This window comes from Calidris pugnax, unplaced genomic scaffold (assembly GCF_001431845.1).
Source record: "Calidris pugnax isolate Ruff unplaced genomic scaffold, ASM143184v1 scaffold56, whole genome shotgun sequence".
Classification (NCBI taxonomy): Eukaryota; Metazoa; Chordata; class Aves; order Charadriiformes; family Scolopacidae; genus Calidris; species Calidris pugnax.
Window position 1 is genome coordinate 16,746,007 of NW_015090839.1, and position 27,066 is coordinate 16,773,072.

General features: G+C 46.9%; 1 protein-coding gene across 1 annotated transcript; it reads left to right on the plus strand.

Moving 5' to 3' along the window:
* Window positions 1–501: 501 nt before the first annotated feature.
* On the plus strand, window positions 502–26,917 carry PLEKHD1 (pleckstrin homology and coiled-coil domain containing D1). The gene is made up of 14 exons (XM_014941660.1): window positions 502–706; window positions 874–1,237; window positions 9,460–9,553; window positions 10,487–10,576; window positions 11,148–11,224; window positions 15,351–15,442; window positions 18,150–18,202; window positions 19,872–19,966; window positions 20,889–20,982; window positions 21,371–21,549; window positions 22,311–22,443; window positions 23,599–23,743; window positions 25,264–25,413; window positions 26,018–26,917. Exons 2-14 carry the CDS (start codon window positions 1,086–1,088, stop codon window positions 26,176–26,178), a joined length of 1,515 nt encoding a protein of 504 aa, XP_014797146.1. The 5' UTR covers window positions 502–706; window positions 874–1,085; the 3' UTR covers window positions 26,179–26,917.
* The last annotated feature ends 149 nt before the right edge of the window (window positions 26,918–27,066 follow it).

Sequence of the window (27,066 nt, forward strand, 5' to 3'; positions counted from 1 at the left end):
TTCCCCAAATCCCAATCCTGCAGGAAGGCCGGATGCAGGAAGGAACAATATGATGCTCATGCACTTTCCTGCAGCAGGCATTCCAAAAGCCAGGGGGGTTCTTTTGGAGGACTGTTTCTATTTCTGCAGGGAGGGAAGGTTTCAAAAGAGGAACAAGGACTTGGGGAACTGGAGTAAAAAGCTTGTTGTGGGAGCAATAAACAGAAGATGAACGGAGACTCACCTGAGCTGTGTGACATATTCCTGTGTCTCTGTGCTACAGCCAAGAGGGAGCTGGTACCTGAGAGGCCGGGCAGAGGCTGCGCTTGCCACATCCCCGAGGTGCAGCAAGACACAGAGGTGGGCAGAATTTTGATGCTCTAACTTTGATCAGCAATGGCCCTTTAAGGCTGAGCAAGGCGTGCAGCATGGACACTGCCCAGTCCAGACTGCAGCCACTGAACTGTACCCGGGTGGGCAGTGCCAGGCTGGCACGGCAGAAGCCTCCCAACGCAGAGGGAATCTCATTGAACTTGCTGGTGCCCACCCTCTCTGCTCCCCTTTTCCTCAGGACAAATGAGGAGAACCCGTCTCCAAGTGCAAGATTTTGGGGGGTTGTGTCAGAGTAAGAGATGCCTGGCAGTAAACCCTCCACCTTGCCCTGATTTCTGCCTGGGATGCTGCAATGTCGAGTGAAATAACCTTCCAAGCTGATTCTGGTGCAGAGGTATTTTTGGCTTATATTATTGCTGGGACCTATTCTCTGGTGAGCTCTTTCTGCCTCTCTGTGTTCCTAATCTCTTCACTCTCTCTTTTTTTTTTTTCTTTCTCTTTTTTTTTTTTTTTTTTCTCTTTTTCCTTTGCCTGGGATGTGTGCTGTCTGTAATGCATCAGGAAGTAATACGCAACGAGGAAACTCTCATCATCCGTGCATCAGGGAGAGAATTATTGACTGAGTGCTGAGCAGTCAAGTTATTGATTCAAACCATAGCCCAGTCTCTCCGTCTGCCGCTTGGAGTGGCTGGTTACGTCCTTCTGGTTCATTGCACTTAATCGGATTCCCCGAGCTGCAGCGCAGAGGGGGAGAGTCAGAACCAAATCCATCTATGATGTTTGCTTCAAAATCCAGCTCCGTATCCCCTTCTCCGTCCATGGAGCAGGCAGACTCGGATGCCCTGGACATCAGCACCAAAGTGCAGCTGTACGGCGTGCTCTGGAAGAGACCTTTTGGGAGGCAGTCGGCCAAATGGTCCAGGAGGTAAGCTCCAGTCGGTGAGGGATGCTCGGGTGGAACACAAAGCTGAAGGGTGCTGGGGTGAGTTGGAGCCCAAGCACATCGTGCAGCTTCACGTGCAGTTAGCCAGGCAGAGACAGGGAGTGAAACTTTGGGCTTAGCTTCCCTGCTGTTCTGAGTCTGCTTTACACACACGGCACCCACCATACTGCCTCCTTTACCATCCCAGACCCTGTGCTACGTGCACCTCAGGGTGGGAACAAGGACTGGCTGCCTCTTCTGGATAATCCCCCTGCAATCATTTCACGGAAGAGGGAGAGTCATCTCATGTATTTTGCCCCCAAACTGCCTGACTCTGTTTATTAGCACTTGTTAAAGGTCTTTGGGTTCTTTGGGTGTGAGATGGCCAGGCTGAGCTGACTGTGCCTGTGGGACTCTGTGTGTGTGTATGGTCTGCAGGGGTTTGAGGACCAGCAGCAGTGTGTGGCAGTGATGGCACGCTGGGACCAGCAAATGCAGACTCTTCCCTGGCTGCAATCATTTCACGGAAGAGGGAGAGTCATCTCATGTATTTTGCCCCCAAACTGCCTGACTCTGTTTATTAGCACTTGTTAAAGGTCTTTGGGTTCTTTGGGTGTGAGATGGCCAGGCTGAGCTGACTGTGCCTGTGGGACTCTGTGTGTGTGTATGGTCTGCAGGGGTTTGAGGACCAGCAGCAGTGTGTGGCAGTGATGGCACGCTGGGACCAGCAAATGCAGACTCTTCCCTGGGGGGAAGGTGGCTCTGAATTCTCTCCCAGCTAGTGCCAGGGAGTTGTGAGCTGCTGTGTATCAGCAGCCAGGAAGTCTGGAGCTGGAAAGCATTTGCTGTAACCTTTTCCCAGGGGTGGAAATATGTCGCTTTGAGGCTTAGAGTCAACGTAGTTTCTTTATGCGAATCACTGAATCTCACAGGAGAGTTTTCTGCTGGTTCTCAAATGATGAGACAGGACTGTTTATGGATGGGTACTTGCACAGAAACATGGTACAGCTCTTTCTCATTGCTCACTGGGGGTACATGATCCAATGGATTACGCTTTCTAGCATTCCTGGATGGCAGATTAATGTCACAGCTGATAGACTTCACTCAGATGCTGAGAAACTTGCATTTTCCCCCTACCACTGCCAGAGATGTTTTGCAACCCGGGATTTGTAGTACGTATCCAACTCTAGTAGTTTCTTATCTGCAGATGAAAAAGTCTGCAAGAAAAGCAATGTAATGTTGTTTTGTTGTCGTATCCCCCCCCCTTACACTGGGGAAAGGCACAAATGACTCATAAACAAATGGCAGCACAAGAAGCCTGACCTATCTCTGGAACTGAAAGGCAGTTTTGTAGCCTTTGTAGCATAGTGTGTCTGAAGGCCTTTAGGAAGAATAAATTAATAAATTGACCTGCACCTGAGCAATGTCTGTTGGTGCCTCTGGTACTCACCTTCTGTGTGTGCCTTTTTGCGGCAGCCTGCACAACACATCAAACCCACTTCTAAACCTAGCTTTCCCAGTCCTGCTCAGTGCCACTCAGTCTAAACCTGTGAAGATGGCATGGCCTGAACAACACTTAAATGTTGCTTGGGAAGCAGTTTTGTGTTTGTAGACATCTTTGACCTGCAGGTTTTATTCTGTATTTCCCTCCCTGCCCACCAAAACCAATGTCCTTTCTTCACCCAGGAGAGAATTTCTGCTGATGCTCCCTACTTAGCTCCCAAGCATTGATATTTAAATGAATTATGTCTGGAAACTAATGTGACTATTTTATGGAAAAGAAGTGGACAGAATAACGGAGGGGAAGGTAATTTGCCATGGCGGAGACATTCTTAAAAGGCTTTCTTCTTCCTAATCAAAATTTCTTGCAGTCAGATGGCCCATCTCTTCTCTCTGTCATTATTTATTTAGTGCAGTTCTATTCCTAGAAGTCACCCCCACCTTCAGCGAGTGGTAAATGTTGTAGTGGTAGCAGGTGGGAAGAGATGGGGAGGTGACCATGGGGCAGAGGTGATGAGGAAGGTGAGCTGGGTCAGCTGGGGGTCCTGGGGGAACAGGTCAGTGGGAGGTGAACACAGGGCATCTGTAGGGTTTGGAATGAAAGGATTTCTCGAGTAAAAAGGCTGCAACAGGAGGAATGATAAATTTTTTATCACAGGAGCAATTTGTTTTGAAGTAAAATCTTGCATGTTATTATAAGTCATTTGGTCATTATGGGGGGGGGAAAAGGAGCAATCATCCATTTCCCACACTTCCCCCCCATGTCCAGCAAGACACAGCAGGTGAAGTGCATTATTTTGGGAAAAGGAGAAGAGATGTTTCCCACTCCAGTTAAATTAAGAATTAAAAAATGACTATTGCTTGATAGAGTTGAGGATCTCTGACCAATATAGATCTTGTTCTGAAATCTTAGATCACTACTTTTTATCTATTTGGTACTTACAGGTAGTACCTTTGCTGTAAAGTGATTTTGCACTGGACAATAGTACTACTCCCTGTCCCGAGACAAGTCTTTCCAGGCTATGGGAGATAAACCAGCATGGAATGGGAGGATTTATCACATCAGGCCCTCAGCCATGCAGATGGGTCTGTGTGGCTGTCAAGATGTGTGATACTTCACTGGCTTGATCCCATTCATTTGGCTGTAGCAACAGTGCTGCTGGAGGCACTGAGAAGAAAAGCAAGCGTTTAAGGGAAGAGGATGGTGGCTGACTGGATAAATGAATCAAGGAAAAAAGACCAGGCATGGAGTACAGTGCTTTGGTGATTGAAATCCCAGGTCTGGGGATTTTGCAGCAGCAGGGGGTGTGCAGGGAGATGGAAGGGATAGCAGAGCCTTGTTTTAGTCAGGGCTGGCATCTGATGGCACCTGAGAGGACAGAAAGACTTGACGTGAGGCCGTTGTCTGAAGCTTTTTCAGCCCTTTCCCCTGCCCACACAATGGTCTGTCCAGCAGCCTAAATGTGTGTTTGCTGCCTCGAGTTCTGACCCAGAGTGGGCTGGGTGCTTCAGGCACTGGACCAACATGCCTGGGTTTATCTGCCAGGGATGGCATCTGAGCATGCTGCCTTTCAGAGCTTTATTTTAAAACACCATTACCAGCATCCTAGCTCCTATCTCCCCAAGAGAAGAAGGTCTGTTCCTTGGCTAATGTGAATTTTCTTTCCTTGTAAAATAATACCCTTCTAAGGGGCATGCAATCATCTCCTGAATTTACTGGTGCTTTTGACTAGTACAGTTTGACCAGCCACTACTGGAGTGGCTTTGGAAAGTCATACTCTTTGTCCTTGACTTCTGGTCCTCTTCTTCCCACCAAGCTGCACCTCATTCTTAATTCCAATTAACAACAAGCAGTTTAGCCTTCTCCCTATGACAAAAGTTGTACTGGTCACAGCATCAGCCTGGCATGGAGTCTGGAATGAAACGCACAAGGTACGTACCTGCCCTGCGTGTGGCACAAACAGGGCACTGTAGCTTTGCAGGTGGGAAGTGATGAGTTCCTCTCTGCTGTGAGTAATTCTGGCCCCAGATAGAAATGTCAGGCTCTAATCTGACTGTCACCATTCAGGTGTGAGACTTTGGGGCCAAGAGGGCATCTACTCAGTAGTCAGCTGGAGTAAGAAAGCAAGATGGAACACAAAATATGCCTATAACTCTGAGTAAATCCATCAGGGATTCCAGGTTGCTGCTGGAAGGAGGGAAACACAGCACAGTTAAGGGAGAAATGTTATTCCTCTTGGACCAGACCTGGCTGTGGCACTGCAAAGCTTGCACAGCACCTTGTCCGGCAGAGCGACTACCGACAGTCACCGGATGGGCTCACAGGACAGATGGAAAGGATAATTGTTTAGGACTGTTTTCTGCTCTAAAAAAAACCAACCCAGAAAACAGGCAACACGGTTCCCACCGCGGAGCAGCATGCGTGCCCGCCGGCGGGAGGCCTGGGCAGCAGGGCTGGCAGTCCAGCAGACCCCCTGCTCCCCCTGGGCACTGCCAGCTGCCCACTGGGCTGGGTGCTGTCGGGAAGCATCCACCTCTTCCCGGCGCCAGGCAGGCAGGAGAGCCTGGGGCTGCTGGGAGAGGACGAGCCAGGGACAGATAGGGTGGTCTCTGAGCCTGACTCGTTGATATAGATCTTTTGCCCATCATTTTCCTGAGCTGTCCCCCAGAGAGAGAGATAACTGGGCTGATCTAATAACTGGGTTTTGCTGCCTCTGCTCCTGGACTGGTGCCCAGAAAACCACCATTGGAAGGAAGGACCGGTGAGACCGCTGCAGTTTTATAATGTAAATACTTGACATGGGCCATTGTCACTTCAAAAGCTTTTACAAAGATTAGCTAATTAATCTCCTTACCCCTCTGACTCCAAGAAAGCACTTTATCTCCAGAGATCAGGTATCTCTGCTGGTCCAGTGTGGAGCTGTTGTGTCTAATCCTGGCAGATCATGTCCCTGGCTTTGCCTCCAAGTCACTTGGATTGTTACTGTTCCTTTGCTATTCCAGTTTAATTACACTGCGGTTTTAGTGGTTTCTTAGTGCAGGATCTAACCGTGGGGGATGGACAACCCAAATGAGTTGACCATGTGTGAATGGCTCATGTGTTAATTGTGCTGTGTATGGAGCGTGCACGGTTGGACCGGCTCTTCTCACCTTCACTGCTGCTCTCCAGGCTTTTTGAATGCTGTTTTTCAGTTTCTTCTTTTTGTGTTTCTTGTTTTTATTCAAAATCTTCCCCTGTCTTACCAGCCCCCCTTCTTATTTCACTGGCACATCTCTGCCTAATTTGGATATATATTCAGTGTCTCTCAGTCCTAACTGGGTGTCTCTCCCCATTCTCCCTTGGTCATCCTTGGCCTTTCTGCTCCTGCTCACCTGGCTGCTGCTTCAGTCTTCATCTTGCTTGAGTCTTGTGACTCTTTCTCCTTTGCTCACTTCATCCCTCTTTCCATCATGCTGCACCAATTATCCCTGCGTCGTTGGATGGAGACTTTGTCCTGGAAGTCAAAGGGGTGATCTTAGTTGCTTAGGTGTTGCCTTCCAGATAAGGATAGATCAGGGAATATAGCATGAAGATGTTATGTCCATCAGCTAATCAGGTTTTCAATGGTTTTCCTTCATTATTTGCTGTAGAGTTTTGTTGTTATTTTTCGAAACTCCTATTTTGTATGTATTCATTCCAAATCCCCATAGATTTTATTTGTGTCTGTGAGGTCAGGGATCTAAAAGTTCATTTAACTGCCAGAGGCACATCAATTCAAAGAGATCTGTGCTATGCTTTGTGCTCAGATTTGTTTTGTTTTTGTTTCCCACTGGAGCATAATCTATACTACAGGGATTATTGGGAGCACTGAGCAGACAAAAAGTATGCAACAGACAGAAAGTACGCAGCAAACTAAACCCTGGCTTTAACTGGGGGTTAACATTTAGATTAAAAAGAAGACATAGTTAAAGATGAGCATCTTTACCTGTCTTGCAAATGTTTCTTGAGGATGTTCAGACCAAAAAGGCCGTTGGAAGTGATGAATACAGAGGTGGAACCTCGATGAATCCGCTCTATCAGGAACATGTTCCAGAGATGTGCCTAATGCATCCACTAGATGGGCTTTGTTTGTGTCTCAAAGTTGTGTGAGCAGTTCAGTGCCCTCACCTTGGCTGGGACACTCCTTCCCATCCCTCCCTGCTGTCATGAGGAAACCCTTCTGGTCTCTGATCTGTGATGCTGCAAAGAGATTTAGGATGGAGGTTCCTGTTACAAGGAAAGCAAGTTGTGTCCCACAGTCCATCTCCCTGCCCATCTTAGGCAACTCTTACAGTAACACAGAGGGAGTTGGGATGGCTGCCACAGGTTGGGTCATGCGTTGCTTTCCCATCTTTGTATGTTCTGAAGATTTCTGGATGTAAATATGTAGATGTTTAATGACATTTTGGAGCAGGCACACAGTCTGTCCAGAGCTTGATCTTGCTGCAGGCATTCAGAAGTTTAGCTCTCTGTCCTCTATCTTCCAGTCCCTCTGTGAGCCCATGTTTCCAGAGCATATGGCAATTCCATCAATGTTGCCAGAGCCACAACAGAAGAGCGAGAGATAGGAGCTAGTGGAAGTACTAAAGCTTTCTCCTGAGTATAATAATGGTGAAAATTATTAATTATATTATAAGGTATTATAATTATTATAATGGTAATTCTCTGCCAGCTTCAAATTCTTTCTTTAGCTTTAGGAACTAAACTGGTACCCAACTGCTTTGCTCATCTGTACTGGTGGCAGTGCTTGGCTTCATCAGACTGGGGCCTCTGCTTGAGGAGAGGACTGGGGTGGGATGAGCACGTGGACATATTGGAATTGCTCTTGTGGATCAGACCCCTGGGTCTATTGCCCATCTTTAATGGTGGCTTCAGAAGAAGGTGCAGGAATCCCTGGGCTGTGCAACTGGAAAGCGCTGCCTGGAGAAGTCTCTTCCTGATCCCTCTTAGTGGAGTCTTTCTGCCCAGAAGCAGGCAGGTTTCCTGGGGATCTTCTCATTATTTACAGAAATGCCTTATACTTTCCAGATCCCTCACAAGCTCTTGTCCTTGGGACCACGTGAAAGTGATTTACACAGCGGTGTTTTGTGCAGTGTAAAAAGGCATTCTTTATTAATTTTCAGCTTATTGCATTTCACTTTCCAAATCCCTTTTTTCTCATGTCAGAAAACGTGCAGAACACGTGTAACACATTTCCTTTGTCATTTACTCTTTTGAAACCTTACGAACCTAGTCTCCATCTTTTCAGCTGCTCTTCAGCATTTTTGGGTGCTGCAGATTTAGACCAAATTTAACCTAAGTCGGATATCTCTCCCCTGTACCACTGCCTGCAGGGTAAATGCAACCTCATTTTTCTAAATCCAACTCTCCCAGGGGCGTTTTCACAGAATCTTCATGGTTGGAAGGGACCTTTGAGATCATGAGTCCAACCATTAAAAAAAATGAAAGCAAAACAAAAAAAACCCCACACAACACCAAAACAAAAAACCCAACACCCCATCACCATGACAATCACCACACCCAACAATCTCAGGCACTAGAACATGCCCTGAAGTGCCACATCTATGCTATTCTTAAACATCTATTACATCTATTCTTAAATACCTCCAGGGATTGTGACTCCACCACCTCCCTGGGCAGGCTGTTCCAGTGCCTGACCACCCTCTCAGTAAAGTAATTCTTCCTAATATCTAATCTAATCCTCCCCTGCTGCAGCTTCATACTGTTTTGTCTGGTCCTGTCATTATTCACTTGGGAGAAGAAGCCAACACCACCTCTCTACAACCTCCTTTCAGGTAGTTGTAGAGGGCAATGATGTCCCCTCTCAGCCTCCTCTTCTCCAGACTAAACATGCCCAGAAATTTTAAACATCCCAATAAGCTAAAAGCGTCATTCCTTTAATCACAATTTTGAGAACACACTCCAGTAAATTAGAGGCTTGGGTTGCAGAAGTTGTGATATTTTGTGGCTACTATACAGTGCTCATCAGAGCATACCTGAGGCTAACTGAGCAGAACAAGGCACATTTTACTGTGACGCATACGACAAAAAAGAATTTCAATTTCCTTTGTATTTGCAAAGGTCAACGACAGGAAACTTTGCCAGGAGCTATGCTTAAAAAATCTCTTAAAATTTATTTCTGCTCCTGAGTGCTCTCATGGCCAATATTTTGCCTCGAGAGTCGCTTGGGGATGCTACCCTGTGACTCCCCCCTATGCTGAGATGGGAGGAAAGAAGGTGGCAGGGAGTAAATAGCAAAAATAAGCTTTTAGTTGCTCTGAACCCATGTGAGAGAGACTCTTTAAAAAAGGAGCAGGTCGCTTCTAATAGGTTGAATCCAACACATGGGCTACACAAAGCACGCACAGGTCAAGATGCCAAAAGGCTTTGACTGTGCTCCTGTCTTGGGGTGCAGACCACTGTCCCCTTCCCCTGTGAGTCAATGATGCTTGGGTTTGCCTTTAGCACTGGTGCATGCACACTGCTGTAAGCTAGAAGCACAAAGCACTTGAACTTGGCACTTAGCGTTAAGCACTAGCTCTTGGCTATGAGCAGAAGCGAGACACCTCACATTAGGCTTAGATGGGAATAGTAAATTCTTCTGCTCAGAATGCAGCCTTAGGCAGAGATTTTCTTGTGCTGTGAACCAGGACCTCTGCTCTAGCAGAGTTTGTGGTTTTTTTTTTTTCCTTTCTCTGTCTTAAAGGTTCTTCATCATTAAGGAAAGTTTCCTGCTGTACTATGCTGAGAGTGAGAAGAGGAGTTTTGAAAGCAATAAATACTTCAATATCCACCCCAAGGTGAGGAGTGTTTGTATGGGAAGAGGGGTTTATTTTGTTTTTAGCTTCCCCCTGCCTCTCCGGGCCCAGCAAGTGAAAAAGAGGTAAGTCACAAACTTCTCACAGATCCAGGGAAGCCTCTAAAAAGCAGGAATCATGTCAGTGCCTCTTCAGACTTCTTAATGATTCAGAAAGAATGTGACTTGAATATGTTGGTTTTCTTTTTTGCCCGATAGCAGATGTATCCCCTTGTTTTCATGACCTCCTAATCAACTAATCTTGTGGCTATGAGAACACTGTTGGCAAAGCCAGTGGTGGGGCTAACAGCTTGGGTTGCTGCTTGTTTCTAGCCTGTACTTGCACTCGTCAGTGGTGGCATCCAACCCCTACATGCCCTCAGCTCCAAAAAGTGGTCTCCGTAGCTCTACCACCTGGAGCTCTCACAGAGAGACTCTTTGGTCTTGGCCTGTTTTTATCTTCTGTAGTCACTGGAAGATGATGGAGCACACGTGCCACCAAGTGTGCCGATTTCACCCAGCCTAGTGAGGGGTAGCAGGCCACCAGTCTGTCCCCACACAGCATGTGTGGGATGTTGACCTACTCGTGGTGACTAATGGATGCGCAACCTCTCTCATGCTACCAGACTGTGACTCTGCAATGTCTGCCCCTGTTGGGAGATCACCTCCTGCTTGATGAAAGAGCTCCCACTTTCATCTTCTAGCTAGAGGCCTTCCCTCCAAGCTGAATGCAGGAGAAACATCTACCCCCTTGTGGATACCACTTAGAGGTCTTCTGGTAGTAGTCCCTCTGCTTTTCTGTATGTGTATTGCCCCTCCTGGGATAGCCAAAGCAGAGCAAGGGCCCACACGTGACCAAGGGAGAAAAGTTCAGCTTCTGGTTAGTTGATAATACTTGATTCTGCTGACTGATTGAAGTGCTCTGCTTCATCCTCAGGGTGTCATACCCCTGGGAGGCTGCATCGTGGAGCCCAAAGAAGAGCCCAACATGCCTTATGCCATAAAGATCTCTCATGAAGACTTTCATGTAAGTAGACTTTTTATTTCTCAAAAAAAAACCCAAAACCCAACCCAAAAACCAACCAACAAAAAGAACAACAACAAAATAAAAAAATGACCACCACAGAACATTTTACTGCTGATGAGCAGAGCTGGATTGGCAGTCTTTTCCACCCCACCAATATGTGCCTACCCTCTCTGGGCAGACTATCCCGAGAGACAGGGTGGCTTAAGCATCCAAAGTCTTCTCGAGGCTTTCCTGCTGCTCCTCCTTTGACAACCAGCAAGGAAACTTGCTCTTTCTGACAGCAGGTCTTACAATACTAGCAGACCAGTAGACAGATATTCTGGAGCCCTAGAGTTCATGTCACCCTATCATTTTATTCCTACCATGACCACATGCCCTGTGCATCTCTTTCTAATGTGTGGAAGCCTGGGTCATATTTGTTTCCATGTGATGCTCCTACGGAGGTGGAAGCCTGTGGTGGGTTCTCCTCCCACCATAGCTGTGCTAGCTATGTCCAGTTCATGCCCAGATGCACATAAGGCACCCGCCTCTCTAATTTGGGTTTTTTTTCCCCTCCCCTCCCCTCTTCTAGGGTAACATTGTTCTAGCAGCCGAATCAGAATTTGAGCAGGCTCAGTGGCTGGAGATGCTACAGGAGTCTGGAAAAGTGTAAGCTTCTTTCTATTCCTTATTCTCTTTGATCTGCGCTGTAGATGTGTAAAGGATAAAGAGGGAAAAGCCTGACTAGAAGGTCTACAGGGAAGCAGAGAAGCACCCCAAGACTAGTAAGAACCTTATTGCCTCCTGGACCCATCCTTTCCCTACATAATAAAGCTGACACAAAGCTTCCCACATTGGTGTGCAGTGTGACTATGCCCCATGGGACACAAGATCCACGGCAGAGGTCTGGCACCCACTCAGCACGAGCAAAGGAGGAGGGACCCAGATTCAGCCCTGGAGTATTTCAGAGGTTTTTCTTCGATAGCATAGGTCTGCACTTGCCCTCATCAATGTTAGACTTAACTATTGCCAAGGGCAATAATTTGGGGGCCAACTTAATCTTTCAAGTGTGTATGGGAGGAAAGGAGAGGGGCTGCACAGCTCAGGGGGAGTTCTCACAAGCACGCCCTGTGCCACTACTTATTTCACAGAGCCAGCTTTTTCTCCAGTCCCTCTCCAATATTCCAGCACTAGTGTTAAAACAGAAGCTAGAGAAGTGGCTGCTATCAGACTACCTTGGCTGAAAATCTGCCTGAGACACCCCCTTCCTTCCCCTCTCTGCTTCTGTTCTTGCATCAGAGGAGGAGAGTGACGCAGCTCCAGCATAATCACTTCTGATGAGAGGCTGCATGTGAGGAAAAACACAGATTATGTGATTTATGTTCACAAGGTCAGGTTGGGAGCCAAGCAGCAGCCAGAAAGGCACAGCATGGGCCAGTAAATTGATCTGCAATCAAATGGAGAACTAAAAGGACGCAGCTGAAATCTTTCAGGCAACCTGTTTTAGTGCCCCATTGTTCCTAGGTGGAGATTGTACTGCCCATGGTACTGTAGCACTTACAGGTTATTGTGATCATCCTACAGTCTCCCTCATTATTTAAAACTAACCAAAGGAAAAAAACAAACCCTCACTCTTAAAACAAACCCAACACCCCGACTTCAGAGACTGAGGTTTTGTTAAATAGGGGAAGAGTTAAAAATATACCTAGGATGGGAAGTGTCTTCTGTCCTCTTTCCTTTGTTTCAGTTTTGTCTGCTGCCTCTTTACATCTGGGGCTGGGTGGTGTGTGCACACACCTGACTATGCAGCTGCTTGCTGCCTCCACCATCACAGTCTGCTCAGTGGTGCCTTCAGCTCTTCCCTCCCTTCCAAACATCCCAGTTTGATAGGGAAACCTCTTATTCAATGTGCAGGGGATCTCCACCCTCCTAATGTGTTGTGGCTAGGACTTACCACACCTGCCAGATCCTGAAAGCCTTTCAGAAAGGCACAAAAGCCCCAAGTCCCAGCTGGCCACACTTTCTTCCCACCCAGAGAGACCTTTGCTGTGGCTAGTGGGGGAGAGGACCACACATATGCTCCCTATGCCCATAGTGGCACTCCCTGCTCTGGTTAAAAGTAGACTTCATGGGCAATGCAGGGAACAACATAACTAGTCACCAACTGGTTTTTTGTCAGGAGAAAGGCATGAAAAAGGACATGTTTGAGCCCATCTGAGAATAAGGTTGAGTGCTTGTTCTGAGAAATGTGCTAGCAGTTGCCGCACCGTATGTATATCTGTGACACTTTGCTGGGGCCATTTTGACTGGCATAAAAAATGACCTGGTAATTTGGGAAGGAGGAAAAACTGGGTTGTCCTAGTTCTCTCTTGTTTTCTGGAAGATATTTGTGGCTGCTGCTGGAAAAGAACTAATTCAGACTTGGGAATTTCTACCAGTGACTCAGTGTGTGTGAAATCACTCAAGATGCTATTTCCTACTTGTTTCCTGTTGTCTTCTAAGCAAAGGTCCCTTCTCTATCTCAATCCCTTTAGGCCCTTGGCAAAACTATGCTCCTTCCTTTCTTGACCTTCATACCCTCTACTCAGGCAGCCCTACCTTCATATAGCTGGTCTCCTTGGGTGGCTGTACCTTTGTGTTACCTCTTTCCTCATCCTCATAAACATACGGATGATTATCCATCCTGGGCTGTTGCATAGGTAACATAGAACATGTGGTCCTGTGGACCATGAAGTGCTAAGTGTCTCCAAAAATTGGGTGTGGGTGCTCACAAGAAAGATAAAATGAAGGCAAAGCTGGAGAGATGTTCCCAGTGCTGCAAAAGGACTGGAAGAGATGATGTTTGAATTGTGTAGCAAACAGAGATACTTTGGGGGTTTTTTGAAGTGTTTATTGTAAGGACACTTTCTACTTGTCCCAAGAGCCTTCCCGACCCTGTGCTTTCCAGCACTTCAAGCAATGTGGCTTTTTCTGATGAGAACTCACTTGGTAAGAAGTACAAAATAAAAAAGCTACTTGCTCCCCGCTCAGCTGCAATCAGAGCCTGTACCTCCCTGCAGGTGTGCTTACACACAGGCACTGGTGACAGCAGTTAAAAGGAATAAAAGTTCAAATGCTACACACTGATACTGGTGCATCTTCTAAGTTATACAGCAGTGGGTGTAGTAACCTTTGAGTTACAGACAAGGAAATATCTTGTTAGGCTGGGGAAGGGAAGGGAGCACTGAAAAAGTGGATCTAATAAACAGGCACCTTAAAGGCTACAGCTGTTTTGAAACCTTCCAAGTAATCGTGTGATAAACTCTGCCCCCCTGAGCTGTTTGTTGTCGGTTTCTCTGGGATCAGAGAATGTTAGTGGAAAAACACATTCACACCCACATGTTCTCACTCAAGACGATGCTGTCTACCTGTGGGCAAAACATCACCTTTTCAATTAGCATTCTAATTTCCTCTGCACTCTTGAAATATCCTAGATGCTCATTAGCTGAAAAGAGACCCAGCTGCCTGCAAAGAGCATGAGGTGGTGCTTGGGCTGCTGGAGCTGTGAGCTGCCTGGTCCCTGGGGTGATGTGTGTTTAATATATTTGTCTGGCTTTTGTAAGAGACAGAGTACAGGTTGCCTTGAAATTGTTTTATAAGAGGTTGCCAGCTTACTGTATCCAAAAAGCTACAATTTCAAGTGGCTCACAAAGAGGACTGGTACAGGAAGGCTTACAAGTATTTACTATTAATAAGCTCCCTTGGGTTTTAAGAAAGATAGCAAAATTTCTGGAACAGCAATTGCTGTTCCTGTATGTACACCTATATAAATACATTGAGATGAATTTTACATGTGTATTTTATGTGTGTAGATACCATTTTCTAATGGCATGTGAACAGAAGCAAGAAGCAAACTCCATTTCTGGTTCTGATTGCTATGTCCTTGTCCTTGGTTATTTAGTATCTGTATTAAAGCCTCCCCTGTCCATCAACTTAATCAGTAATGGACATCTTCTTAACAGCCATTTTTGGAGCCTAGTTTCATAATGTTTTCAAGAGACCTTGAGATCCTCTGGCCAATGGTGCTACAATAACACAAGGTACTCTTTGAATAAGCCTGCTTCCTTTATCTCTCCCTACTTCCTGGCATCTCATCTGGCTTTTTTCTCTGTTTCTTTGTTATTTTTACAGGGAGTGCCACTTAACTCCCAGTGTAGGGCCAAACACCAAATCCTAGTGGCTTACAAGTTTAGTGGAGGAAATTGATTGGTTCAGGGTGGATGATGGGTACCAGAAAGGCTGAAGATACAAGGCTGTGGGAAGGAGCCAATAAACATGTAATGTTTGAAGGGAAAGAGTGGCTATAGCAGAAAAATATTGGAAAAGCTGTAGAAGACAGTGTCCCTGGCAAATGGGAAGTTAGCTGAGTTAAAAGCTAAAAATCTGGTTCTTAAGTCTGCTGGGATATATTTAATGGGTTCCAGGTACGTCCTGTTGGAGTTGGAGGCTGTGCCTGGGCTGGGTTGGTCTGGAGAGCCCTTGAGACGAAGTTCAGCATAGAAATCTCCAAAACACTAGAGAAACATTTGAATACCAGTGTAGTGTTGATCTCTTTTAAATAAATAAATCGGATTGCTGAATGTCTGGGAAATTTCTCCAATTCATTTGTGGAGAAAAACGTAGAGAACCACTGTCCCAACTGCTGAGGGTCTGTGTGTTTGAATCCCTTGGTAGATTGTGAGGCTAAGTCCTGCTGCCTCGCCCTCTGGGACCCTTAGCTCTCTTACATTGTCTGCTTTGTGTCTGCTCTCCCTAGGACCTGGAAGAATGCCCAGCTGGGAGAAGCTATGATCGAGAGCCTGGAAGCCCAAGGACTGCAGCTGGCCAAGGAAAAACAGGAGTATTTAGGTAGGAAATTCTTACTTGCAAAAGCCATAAATCCCAAAATAGCCATTTTGCTTTTCTGGAGTAGTCAGTGTGGTCAAGCCAAGCAGCTACAGGTTTTTACTCTGGACTTTTACTGGATAAACCTTTTTTGAGTAGTGAGCAGCTGAAATTCCAGTTTTGAAGGGAGTCAAAACATGAAAATATTAAGGTAGAATCTGGACACCTGTGTGGTGTGTGACCTGCAGCTCCGGATGGCCGGACGGTGCAAGTATTTGCTGCCCCTGAGAAGTCTGGATGTGCTGATTTCAGCCACCCATCATGCAAACAGCCAGTACCTTTGTCTTCCTGAATCACAACAGGACTGGTATTTCCGAGGCTGATCACAGCTCTTCATGCACGGGTTTTCCTCTCCTGGCTGCTTTTTGGGCTTAATCTACTTGGTCTTTGTGTGCATTTGCCTACACTGCTCATGCTGACAGTGGGAGCATTTACATGGGCTTGTTGGAGGTGTCTAACAGCAGTGGCTAATTTGTCATCGCTCTCTCCAAGGGCAGAGTTTTGTCAAAACGTTATTTTGCAACCACCAGAGCAGACTAGAGAGGCCAAGAGGCTTAAGAGGGCCACAGTATGATAAAAGACAAGGTGGTGGAGGAATAGAGGAATATGCCTTATGTGGCAAACAGGAGATACTTGGTATATAAAATATATATTTGACTGGGTTCTTTGGTCCATGACAAGAACATTCAGACCTGGTCAATTGTCACAGTTGGTTACTTTCTTTTGACAGCAATTGTCTATTTATTCCTATATAACTGCTCCTGCCTCATTAGCCTTACCTTCAATGACCTGTGTCCATCCTGTAGCTAAGCTTTGAGGTCAGACACTGCTCCTGGCAGCAGGCTAAGGCTCTCTGGAGGAAGCAAAGGCTGCTCTGGGAGATTCCCTGAAACCCCCCAGAGTTACCTTCCACCTGCCCTCCACCCAGCTGGGATCCAGGTTTGTCTCTCGGGCTGGGACTTTGCAGAAGTCCATTAAACCCTGGGCTTGGCTCCCCAGGAGGGGCAGAAGAGGGAGGGTGGGAGAGCCTCTCGCAGTGCAGCTGTGCTGGGTCCTGGCGAGGAGAAAGAGTGTGAGAGAGGGAAGGAAAGGCAGCAGTGATCAGCAGAGCTTCAGTAACATAACTCTATTACTCTGGCTCCAAGAGCCCTGCAGTGGGCAGGAGGTAGAGGTCTGCATTCCTCCCAGCAGTAGTAAACCCTTCAGGTCCCCAGTACAAAGGAAACCAGTAGCATACTCCTCACCAATGCGGGCAAGACTTAATCATAAGGTGCTGCAGTGAATTTGACCATGCTCACATGGCAGCTGGGTGGCAGAGATGCCAGCATGCTTGACTGTGAGGAACGTGTTTCTGTCTAGTTTCCTGCAAGTGTGACTAAGCTGCCTAAGGCAGAGCCTCTGTTTAAGGTTAGAGTTTAGCACAACACAGGTACATCAGGTCAGAGCAGAATCTCTGGTGGGCATGTGTTCTTCTCAGTAGACAAGATCAAACTGATGTGAGACTCCACCTGGAGTACTGTGTCCAGCTTTGGAGCTCTCAGCATGGGAAGGACATGGACCTGTTGGAGTGGGTCCAGAGGAGGACCACAAAAGCGATCAGAAGCGCTGGAGCACCTCTCCTATGAGGACAGGCTGAAGGAGTTGGGGTTGTTCAGCTTGGAGGAGAGGAGACACTGGGGAGACCTTATAGCAGCCTTCTAGTACTTAAAGGGGGCCTACAGGAAAGATGGGGACAAACTATTTAGCATGGCCTGTTGCAATAGGACAATGGCTTTAAACTGCAAGAAGGCAGATTTAGACTAGATATAAGGAAGAACTTTTTTGCAACGAGGGTGATGAGGCACCCGAATGGGTTGCCCATAGAGGTGGTAGATCCCATGTCCCAGGAAACATTCAAGGTCAGGTTGGACGGGGTTCTGAGCAACCTGATCTAGGCAACGAGGGTGATGAGGCACCCCAATGGGTTGCCCATAGAGGTGGTAGATCCCATGTCCCAGGAAACATTCAAGGTCAGGTTGGACGGGGTTCTGAGCAACCTGATCTAGTTGAAGATGTCCCTGCTCACTGCAGGGGAGGTTGGACTAGATGACTTTTAAAGGTCACTTCCAAACTGAACTGTTCTATGATTCTGTGTTGAGAGGAACTATTCCTCACAGCTAAAAGTTTTGTGGCTAAATTAGGGGATTGATTTCTGGGCTTGGCTGGAGCATCCAAAAGTGACAACAGCAAGCTGGCAGTGATGCCTGGGGGCTGAAGGAGAGGGATGGGACACTGAGCTGCAGGAGGAGAACTGGCTGCTGCTACACGGTGCACCCACTTAACCTTTCTGTGCTTTTGCTTCCTTCTGTGTGAAGCAGAGATAAGGATATTTTCCTAACTCAGCTAGAGGATGGTGAAGGTTAGATTGTTAATGCTCTTTAAGAACACTGAGAGGAACCCTTGGAAGCAGTACACAGCAATATGGCTGTTTAGTTTATTAAGTTATTTGGCAGGAGGGAAATTACAGAATATCCCATTAGTGTCATCTCAGCGTTTGGAGTCTCCCAGACAGATGTGTTCAGAGCACTAGGGAACGCTGCGTTTTCAAGCTCCAGTCAATGTTTCATACTCACAAATACCCCCAGGATATAAATTGCTTTTCTCTACATTTGGCCTTTGTGTGTGTTTGCAGATAAGCTAATGGAAGAAACAGAAGAGCTGTGTCTGCAGAGGGAGCAAAAAGAGGTGAGTGTTCATCACAAGCCAATTTCCTTCAGCTTCCGTGTGGCAGGGCTGGGAGGCTGGGAGTTGTTGGTTTGAGAACACAACAGGTTTCAGGGAGGGAGGCTGTGGAGCCAAAAGGGTCCCCAGCCGACCTCTGGGCCCTGGGGATGAAGAGAGGAATAAGAGTTGTGCCATGGGATAGGTTCTGGAGGTGTATCCCTGCTCCCCTTCCCTGGCACTTTCCATGCAGCGTACTTGTGATCATGTCTCCAGGAGGACCAGGGAGGAACGTCAGATTAAATTCATATTCACTGGGTTGAACTAAATACTTGTTATTGGGTAGATTCAAGAGGACTCTGGCAATCAACCTGTCTGTCTCCACAGTCTGAAAGCAAACAAACACACCTGACGTTGTTCTAGTGTAGAGGTGGTGCAACAAGAAGCAAGGAGCAGCAACGTGGTTTGCTCTTTGGACACACCAGAGATAGGGAGAATAATAGACATTGCACTAGGGGAAGTCCAAGAGAGCATTTCCTCAGATGTGACTATTGTACCCTAATTTGTCAAGTTTATTATTATTTTCCAAACTATTCCTAGCCTGTATTTGCTTAATATAATAAAAGTACCTCATTCTCATTTTTACACCAAATCTATACCAGTTTTTATAGCACCATCATAAAGTTATTGCAACAAAACTTTGCAAATGAGTTGTCCTAATACATGGTAGGACATCCTGCATGGATGCAGACTCACCACATCACAGTCCTGCAAACTGCCACATGCTCTCTTCTCCAGTTAATCCAAAATGACCATTGCCCATCTTTAGCAAAAGATGGCAATGCTGACCCAGGCTTCTCAGGTCTGTGTTTTTCCTGTGTGCGTTTCTGAAGAGGTGAAATCTGAAGAGGTGGCTTGGATGCTCCTTTAGGCTAAGCTACCTCTGCTTTTGGAGGGAGACATCCCTTTCTGGTGAGGTAGCTTGCTGCGCAGCCCAAAGCCATCGGGAGGGAAATGCCCTTGTCCAAAAAACCTTGGAAGAAATCTCTGCTCTGGCAAAGCTGTGCATGGTACCTCTGAACTGATGGGGCCAGGTTAGCTTGGAGGAGTTTGTTACTGATGAAGGAATGAATATATAGCTCTGTGGTGGTCTGACCTGCTGTGAGCCTTGTGGTATTCAGTGCTCTTTAAGCATGGTTTTGTTAGCACAAAGGCAGTGACAGGCTGTGCAAAGTTCTAACTGCACAGTTGGTGTTTTCCTGTCCCAGTGGGGATGGACAGCAAGGCTGAGCTAGTAGAAATAGCACACTTCAGGTGCAGCAGTGCTGGGGCTGTCACGTTCCTCTCCAGGCGTCTGTAGCTGCTCATGTGGGTGTCTGGAAATGGTACATGCATGTTGAGTCCAGCTTTCCCAGGGAGCTTGGGACCTTCTGTACAGGTGCAGCAGCACTGATCTGTGCATGGAGCATGTCTGGAATTTCCAGGTGTCTGAGAACCTGGCGGGGACTTCTGGATGTCTGGAAAACCTCAGCCAACCTTCAATTCCTTCTAATCGCCCCTGGACAAAAGCATGGTGGAATCAGACACCCTGTGGCTCTACGATAGCTCAGGTTAAAAGACCCAGGCATTGGCAACAGGAAGCCTTTCCTAACTGTGTCATCAGAGTATATTCCTGTCTTCTCTTTTGGTCCAGGAACTCGAGCGCCTGAACCAGGTCCTGGAAGCAGAGAAGCAGCGGTTTGAAGAGGTGGTGCGGGAGCTGCGGCTGGAGCAGGAACAGATCAGACGGTGAGGCACAAACTGCTCAGGGCAGGAAAGGACACGGACTCCCACACCGGGGAGAGGTGCTGCTGCGGTGGCAAATCAAAACAGTCCCTAAAATCCACTTATTTTGTGCACGTAGGAAGGAGATAAATGCTATATTGACCAAGACAGGAATGTTCGAGATCTGTTTACCCGCATTTGTTATCACTTGTGTGACCAATAGAATACAACTATATTTCATTTTGCATCCAGCGCTCCAGCAACTTCATTTTCAAAAAGCTGGGACTTGAACAAACCCTAGATTAATTGGAGTAGCATGGCAATGGACAGGTTCTAGAGGATTTTGGAAAGGTAATTAGTTTGATTGACCAACCGTGTGGGCTCCAGACATCTCAATCTAGTCTTCTACCATTGGCTGAATGACACTGGGTGGATGATGAAGCTGCCTCACCAAGAATAATTTTGACATTTTAAGAATTACACTATGCAAAATATGAACAGCAAATGTATTTAGGAAGGGAAGGATCCAAGTGCTTTGCCCAAAGTGTTGAAAGGGCAAGTTTTGCCATTACCTTATTTTTTTTTACCTCTTTTTTTCTTTTTCTCTCCCTAAGTAACCCCTGAGAAACGCCAGTGTGATTTTGCAAACCATTTTTGTTTTCAGAGACCTACATCTGCTTCGATATGACTGTCCTGTCTGAGCTCTCCCAGTTGTAGTTCCCTTCCTAGAGAAGCACGCTCACAGCTGGTTTTGTTTTGATGATCAGGAGGCACAGTAAAGTCTCTGGATGCCTCTAGTGTGTTCAAGGAGGGATGCTTCCTGACAAGCTCTGGACTCTCCAGGGCTGCCTGTACCAACCACAGGTGGCAGGTCCTGCAGAGTCTGAGTGAGGTCTGTGAGGCTAGCGTTCCCCTGCACTACCTGTCACCTTTCTTGCTTCTTTAGGGAGCTAGAGCTCACAGCCCGCTCCCTTAAAGGAGTGGAGGAAGAAAAGAAAGAGTTGCGAAGCCTGACACAGTCCTTACAGAAAACCCTAGAGGTGAGTGACCACTTCTCCTCTCTGAGTGACAACGTTTTGGGAATGAGCCATGAGAACTGACCAGGCCTGAAAGCAATGCTGTCCTGTGGAATGAATCTAACATCTACCAGTGCTGGAGTTAAGCCCCGAGCAGATGGAAAGATTCATTCAGTAGCTGATATGAAGGCCAAAATCCCCTTCAGAAAACCTCCAGGTTCTCATTCCATTGCATAGGGAAGGCTATGGTGGAGCCTTGCTCCTCAAGAGGCAGATTTTGTTTCTCCTGTTTTTAACCTGAATGAGGAATGTGGGTGTAAGGATGGAGGGACTTAAGAGAAAGAAGCCAGGCAGGAACGGGAGCAGAAATGTTAGATTTGGCTGATACTCACAATCTCTGTCCTTCTTCAAGGAGCTCTCCCTGGAAAAGCAGCAAATGCTGGAGATGCTGGAAGAAAATGAGAGCCAGGTCCTGCCGCCAACAAGCCCCAGCAAGGAGCAGAGCCCCATCTGGGGACTGCACTGCAGCCTGCAACAGATTGAAGAGAAGATGCAGCAACTTCTGGAGGAGAAACTCCTGGCAGAGAAGAGGTGATGCAGGGGCTGTCCTGGTTTGGTCATCGATACCAGAGATGGGGATATGGGACAAGATGCCATCCAGTGTGAAGAGGGTGGTGGGAAAAGAGGTAGTTTTCCCCCTTGTGGGTGGGAAGCAATCTAAACGGGTTTGGCTAGACATTTCCAGGCTTAAAATTAAGATCACTTCAAAACTGTTCCTCTGTTTATCCTGAGACCTGTAGAGAGGCAAGGTCCTTTACAGTTTCCATTCTTGGCTGTGGTAAAGGGAAAAGGACACTTCTTCCCTGCTCAGGCTTAGTGGTGCCAAATGATGTAGCTGTCTGCTGTCTTGCTTGTTGGTTGCCAACACAAGACAAGTCCAGAAGCTTGTCTGGTTCTCATGGCAGGAGTTTGGGTTATAAACACTCCAGAGAGGATGGGCAGAGTGAGGCAAGGCAGCTGAACGCCTTGGGGCCACTTGGGCCTGCTCATTTCACATCAGGGCTAAGGCATGTGAATCCATTTGGTGTTCATGGACTTGTGCGTATGAAGTATTTGGTGCTTCTGGACCTCTTCTGGGGGCTGAGAATGTCCCATTAAAGAACTGTCCACCTGGCTTCCTCCAGCAATGCCTGTGTTATTGAGGTGCAACACAGAGTGTGCTCCTGTTAGTGTCTCTTTGCTCAGGGCAGCCAGGTAATTAAGCACGTCCCACCACAACAGCGAGCCCTTTCCTTCCTGTGAGCTGTGCTGGGGTGGGAATGGTTGTCTCCCTTTGCTGTGCCCTGCCCCAGGATGAAGGAGAACGAGGAGCGGTCCCGAGCGCTGGAGGAGGAGCGGGAGTTCTACTCCTCCCAGTCCCGAGCGCTGCAGAACTCGCTCTCGGAGCTGACTGCCGAGAAGCAGCAGGCGGAGAGAGACCTCAAGGTATCCCCTGTGTGTGTCACATTGCTGTCCCCGGCCCCAGAGTTCTCTCATTTTCCCTTTCAGTTCATCCCCTGTTAAGTGGGGGACGAGGTTTTATTTTGCGTTTGGAAATCTTCATTCATGTCATGGTAAGGTGTGAAGTTGCCATGTTGTATCTATGTAGCACTACTATTTATTTTCTCATTCTGAGGCCCGATTCACCCATTCAGTAAAAGTCTTCATTTGCTTCGTGAAAGCTCCATGGAGGGGGGAGGGGGAAGGGAAAAGAATAAAGATTTCAAAGAAACGCTAGTATGGACATTGCAGAACTGAGCAGAAATCTTCCCTCCTGACGTCTGCTCAGAGAATCAATTTTAAGATTTCTAAATCTTCAGGAACCTCTGCAGGAGCTTGGGTTCAAAAGCAGAGGAATGCAAGTGAGGTACAAGCCATCCTTCGTTATCCCAGTAATGGAAGATACCTTAATCTACATAAAGGCAATTGGACAAAGTATGCTATTTTATTTTAATCTAAGTAATGTTAAAGTTAAGCTTATTATTAGCTGTTTGACACTTAACCTCCTCCTACAAATACTTTGTCAAAAAAACCCCTAATTCTTCTTTTTCCTGCACCTCCATGATTTTCTTACCCTGTAACCTTCCACTTGGCCAAACTAAAGCTAAATTGACCTAAGCTGTATTAGGTATTCTCATTTGCTACGCTACTACTGATATCATTCTTTATTTCTGAGTTTTCTTGTGTTTGATTTCTGAAACTAAGTACTGTACGCCCCTTTGTGGGAATTGGCTGCCTTTATCTCAAGTCCTTCTCAGCTGAAAAGATGTCCTCCTGTTCCTGCTCACTGCAAGTATCACATAAGCACAAATTCACGTGTTGAAGCGCTGTCTCTCATTCCACAGGGTTCATTTTCACAGCTTCCCTCTCATTGCACAAAAGTCAGAGTAAAGGAGAATTACTAAAATAATCTGGACTTCAGATTCTGTCTGAAGACACGAGTAACAACTTTTGTGTTGTCTTACAGTATTTCTACTGTTTTTCCTTACTGTTCCCTTTTTGTTTTCATCTGCTTGGTGAGTCCTTCACAGTGCTTGTGAGTTAGCAGGGTGTGTATTGAGACACAAGCTGTTTTTCAGCAATGCTTATCCTCTTCCTCAGGCTGAGGTGAAGGTGCGCATGGATCTGGAGAAGAGACTGAGGGAAGCTGAGGCAGCATTGCAGAGCTTGGAGCAAGGCTTAAATTCTCTGGATTGCAACAAGGAGAAAGAGGAGAAGATGAAAGCAGATGTCAGCCACCTGAGAAGTAAGTCAGTCACCCATCCTCTCTGCTGATGAGCAAGCTCTGAGAGAGGAAATATTTCTATCTATCTTCCCAGACACAAAAAGGAGTTCCCAAATTAGCAAATCTGCACATAATGTGCTCTCTGAGCTCCTTTTATTTCAGCCACACCTTCCTTTTGAGGAAGGTGCTATGCAGGCACTTAGTGTTTTACCCTCAGAGAGCAAAATTATCCCAGCCTTTGCTGTTGGGTGGAAGACAAACTAAGGGGCAGAGATGAGCAAATGTTTTCCAAAATGTCAAACAGGGAAGCTGTTGCAGAGCTGTAAAGACTGACTAGGCCTGAGTTATAAAGAGTCCTATGATTGCCCTCAAGACAGTATATTCTCAGCCTTGGTTACAAGAATATGAGCCGTTTATGCAGCATTGTGGTTGCTGTAGCAACATGCTGGTAGGTGACCAACAGGTGAAATTTGGATCCTTACTCAGAGCTGAATCCTTGCATCAGCCCAGCATTGCTGTGCTGAGATGATTACAGTACACAAGTCAGGTTTAAAATTCAGGTTCCTCACAGCTTATCCCTATTTCTTTGCCTTTCCTTTTTTTAAGGTGGGGCATTACCCTAGCATCTGGCTTGAGTCAGGTCTGGGAACCTCCCCTTCCTTCTTTACTGACCTTTGTAAAGGTGTCTGCAGAGTTACTGCTCTCACGTTCTCACTCCTTTCTTCTGGCTGCTGCTATGCAGTACTTTTTTTTCCCCTTAACTATGTTGTTCCTGAGGTGCTACCACTGTTGCTGATGGGCTCAGCCGTGGGAAGAGGTGGGTCTGTTTTGGAGCTGTCTAGCATTGGCTCTCTTGGACATGGGGGAAACTTCTAGCAGCTTCTCACAGAAGCCACCCTGGTAGCTATCAAAACCTTGCCAAGCAAACCCAATAGCCAGTTAGACCATAAGAGGGAAAACGGACCAGGAAAAGCAGCTTATGTGGCAGATCAGGACAGAATAACAGAGTTTGGACATGGGGCTTTGCATGGATCCTGTAATGTATGTATGTCTGTGCTAGTATTTGCTATGCAATTAAGAAATCCCTGGCCCTGTATGGCCTGGGCATGTGTGCCCATGCCAGTGTTGCCAACACCTCCCTTTCTGCAGTTAGACTGGTTTTAGAAGTCCTTCCAAAAAAGTGTGACAAGCAAGGCTTCAGACCCCGCTGTTGGAAGAGAGTTGGGAAGTTTTATCATAGTATCAGAGGATTTGGGCAGTTGAATCATGAGCAGTTGTGGGAGTGATTGATGGGGAATGGATGGTTGCAGTTCTTTCCATAATTTGAGTATGCGTTCAGTGGGGACTGGAGGTTTTTGTCACTTTGAATTTGTTCAGCCTCATGATATTCTAGAGCTTCATGGATTGTTGCTCAAGAAGATCAAGGGAGGTGTTGGATGTCATTACCTGGTTCAGCCCATTAGTGAGTGCAATCCTTCATGACTGGTTCACTGCTTGAAGTGTCTCTCCCATCACTGCTCACGGTGGTGTCTTCTCCTCAGAGTTCTTTGAAGAGTGCATCCGCAATGCCGAGCTGGAGGCCAAGATGCCAGTGATCATGAAGAACTCTGTGTACCTCCACAAGGCTGCCACCCGTCGCATAAAGAGCTGCCGCTTCCACCGCCGGAGAGCCAGCGCTTCATGGAATGACAGTAGGTAGCAGGCAGCTTCTTACTCTGTGTCCTGCAGGAATAGATACGTGCTGATGGGGCTGACAGAGCAGTAAGGTCTGCAAACGTGGTTCCTATTTCATATTCCCTAGTAGCAGAATGAAGCTACAGAGAAACCTGGAGCTTCCCATACTCAGAGAGCAGGCACTGAGTCTGCCTGCTGGTTTCCTGTCTCTTCATATATGTTGAAAGATAACTGCTGTGATGGTCCTGGGCCCCTAAAAAACCATATGCTCAAAGCTAACCTCATCTGGATGCTTAATCATAGACTGAGTTAAGTTGGAAGGGACCCCTGGACAATGTCCAATCCAGTGCTCAGGGTGGCTACCTGCAAGGTTAGATCAGGTTCTATGTAGAGCCCTAAATCAGAGGCAGCTGTAAAAAAGAAAATTGTGTTTCTATGCTGTCAGCATTTTCCTCCTCTGAAAGCAGTCTGGTGAAGCTGTTAGAGTGCAATGGTTAGCTCATCCCTCGCCAGGCTCTCAGTCGTGTTGATGGCATGGCTCGTGTGCTCCAGTGAAGCTTTGCCTTCAGTCTGTGTCCCTGACGGAGAGTGCTGACCTTCCTGTGCTGTTTCTTGTTTCAGTGAAGCAGTCCCAGTCCTTCATCTACTCACAGGCAGAAGCTGAAAACATCGAGGAGCTGAAAGAAACAGCCAAAAGACTGAGCCGGGACCATCACTTCAGGAAGACCCTCTATCAAATCATGAGGTCGCAAAAGGATTCTGCTTTGGGGGAGGAAAAGTGACTCTCATTGGGAGGGGGCTTCTGATCTCAACTTGCCATTCAGCTCCACAGAGGTGATGCCATGGGGCACTAGGGTCAGAAGGGACATTTGCCCTTTGGTGGGGAAAGCGGGGGAAAGTTGTGTGTAGGCAATTCCCTCAGTTAGTGGCTTTGCTTTAGTTTGAATGCTCCCTGTAGCCCGGCAGACCTTCTCTGCTGATCACTCCAGATCTGTTTGCTTCAGCTGCTTACGTTAAGCCATGTTTCACCAAGACACCACGGTTGGTGTTAAAGTGAACCACAGACCGTAGCTTAGGAAGTGCCTCTCCTTTCCTTTCCTGTCTACTCTGTCTGCCAAACACAAGTGCTTCTGCAAAAGTCCTTTTATCAGCCCGTGCTCCAGCTGGTGTAACCTCCCCAGCTGGACACAGCTTACCCTCTGCTGCCTCATCCTGTCTAGGAAACAGCTCTCTGCACACCCCCAGCCACCAGCACTTTGGTGGGGCACATTTCCTTGCACGCTTCCTGAGGACCACAGCAGTCCCAGCCTCCCAGGTGTAGTCAATAATATCAAACACAGGCCATTCTCTTGATGCTACATCATTTCAAGCAAACAGTAGGAATACAAGGTGAAGACAACCTGAGGATGCTGTGGATTTGGCTCCAAGGAGGATCATGTGCAGAGGAGAGCTTATAGGTAACTCAGTGGCATCGATGTGAGCTGGAGGGTGGGTTGGGTTGTGCTGACTGTGGGCAGAACATCCCGGGGCCCTGTTTGCACTTTTTTTTTTTTTTTTTTTTTTTTTTTAGGGAATGATATATAATGAGACATCAGAATTCAACAAGAATGAATTGTAGGCATTAATTTACTTAGGACATGCAATTCACTGGAATCATTACCGCTGAGTTG

Excerpts from the sequence above, each read along its gene's own strand:
- PLEKHD1 (XM_014941660.1), top strand. The coding sequence starts at position 1,086 with ATGATGTTTGCTTCAAAATCCAGCTCCGTATCCCCTTCTCCGTCCATG. Across the intron at positions 9,554-10,486 it reads ACTTCAATATCCACCCCAAG|GGTGTCATACCCCTGGGAGG; the intron begins GTGAGGAGTGTT and ends CTTCATCCTCAG. Across the intron at positions 20,983-21,370 it reads CCTTACAGAAAACCCTAGAG|GAGCTCTCCCTGGAAAAGCA; the intron begins GTGAGTGACCAC and ends TCCTTCTTCAAG.